The sequence below is a fragment of the Bos indicus genome, chromosome 15 (genome assembly GCF_029378745.1).
Source record: "Bos indicus isolate NIAB-ARS_2022 breed Sahiwal x Tharparkar chromosome 15, NIAB-ARS_B.indTharparkar_mat_pri_1.0, whole genome shotgun sequence".
Taxonomy (NCBI): Eukaryota; Metazoa; Chordata; class Mammalia; order Artiodactyla; family Bovidae; genus Bos; species Bos indicus.
In genome coordinates this window covers 50,802,702-50,804,184 of record NC_091774.1, presented here as the reverse complement: position 1 = coordinate 50,804,184, position 1,483 = coordinate 50,802,702, and the positions used below count along the sequence as shown (strand labels likewise).

At 43.9% G+C, this 1,483-nt stretch overlaps 1 protein-coding gene across 1 annotated transcript; it reads left to right on the top strand.

Moving 5' to 3' along the window:
* The first annotated feature begins 601 nt into the window (after positions 1 to 601).
* On the top strand, positions 602 to 1,483 carry LOC109569001 (olfactory receptor 51F2-like). The gene has a single exon (XM_019974339.2). It carries the CDS (start codon positions 602 to 604, stop codon positions 1,481 to 1,483), a length of 882 nt encoding a protein of 293 aa, XP_019829898.2.

Below are 1,483 nucleotides of genomic sequence, written 5' to 3'. Positions count from 1 at the left end.
GGCATCTGGTTCCATCAATTCATGGCAAATAGATGTGGAAAAATAGGAACATGGGCAAGTTTATTTTCTCTGGCTCCAAAATCACTGTGGACAGTGACTGCAGCTGCAAAATTAAAAGACACTTGCTTCTTGGAAGAAAAGCTATGACAAACCTAGACAGTTTATTAAAAAGCAGCAAGGAGGTTAAACCAGCCAATCCTAAAGGAAATCAACCCTGAATATTCTTTGCAAGGTCTGATGCTGAAGCTCCAATACTTTGGCCACCTGACGCAAATAGCCAACTCACTGGAAATAATCCCGATGCTGGGAAAGATTGAAGGCAGGACGAGAAGGTGGTGACAGAAAATGAGATGTTTGGATGGTGTCATCAACTCAATGGACTTGAGTTTGAGCAAACTCTGGGAGATAGTAAAGGAGAAGGAAGCCTGGCGTGCTGCAGTCCATGACATTGCAATGTCAGACATGACTGAGCGGCTGAACAATTACTGTCTTTTATAAATATTTACTTGGTGAAATAATTTTATGTGAATGCATAGTAAGTGAATGAATACAATTTATCATTTTAGAACACTCAGATTAAATACTTCAGCTTGAGTTCAACATGTCAGCTTTCAAAAATACCACATCCTCTTTTGTCGTTTTCTTTCTGACTGGTGTTCCTGGGCTGGAAGCCTTCCACACCTGGATCTCCATTCCCTTCTGCTTTCTCTGTGCAACTGCTCTCTCAGGAAACAGCCTGGTTCTCTTTGCCATCATCACTCAGCCAAGCCTCCACGAGCCCATGTATTATTTCCTCTCCATGCTGTCCACCACTGACCTTGGCTTGTCAATATCCACTCTGGTCACCATGCTGGGTATCTTCTGGTTCAATGCCAGGGAGATCAGCTTTAATGCCTGCTTGTCACAGATGTTTTTCATTCAACTTTTCACTGTCATGGAATCTTCAGTGTTGTTGGCCATGGCCTTTGATCGATTTGTGGCTATCTCCAATCCTCTTAGATATGCCAGCATCTTAACTGATTTTAAAATAGCAGAGATTAGAGTAGCCATCGTCACCAGGGGTACCCTAACACTGACTCCTATGGTGGTGCTTCTTAAGCGCTTGTCATATTGCCACAGCCACGTGCTCCATCACTCCTACTGCTTCCACCCTGATGTGATGAAGCTCTCGTGCACAGACACCAGGATCAATAGTGCCGTTGGTCTGACAGCCCTGATCACCACTGCTGGGGTGGACTCGACCTTCATTATCCTCTCTTATCTTTTGATTATCAAGACTGTCTTCAGCATAGCATCCTCAGAAGAGAGGAAGAAAGCCTTCAGCACATGCATCTCTCATCTTGGTGCTGTTGCTGTATTCTATATTCCATTGATCAGCCTGTCTTTTGTTCACAGATTTGGGAAATGGGCCCCACCATATGTACATACTCTAATTGCAAATGCCTACCTGTTGATCCCCCCTGTAATGAACCCCATCATTTAG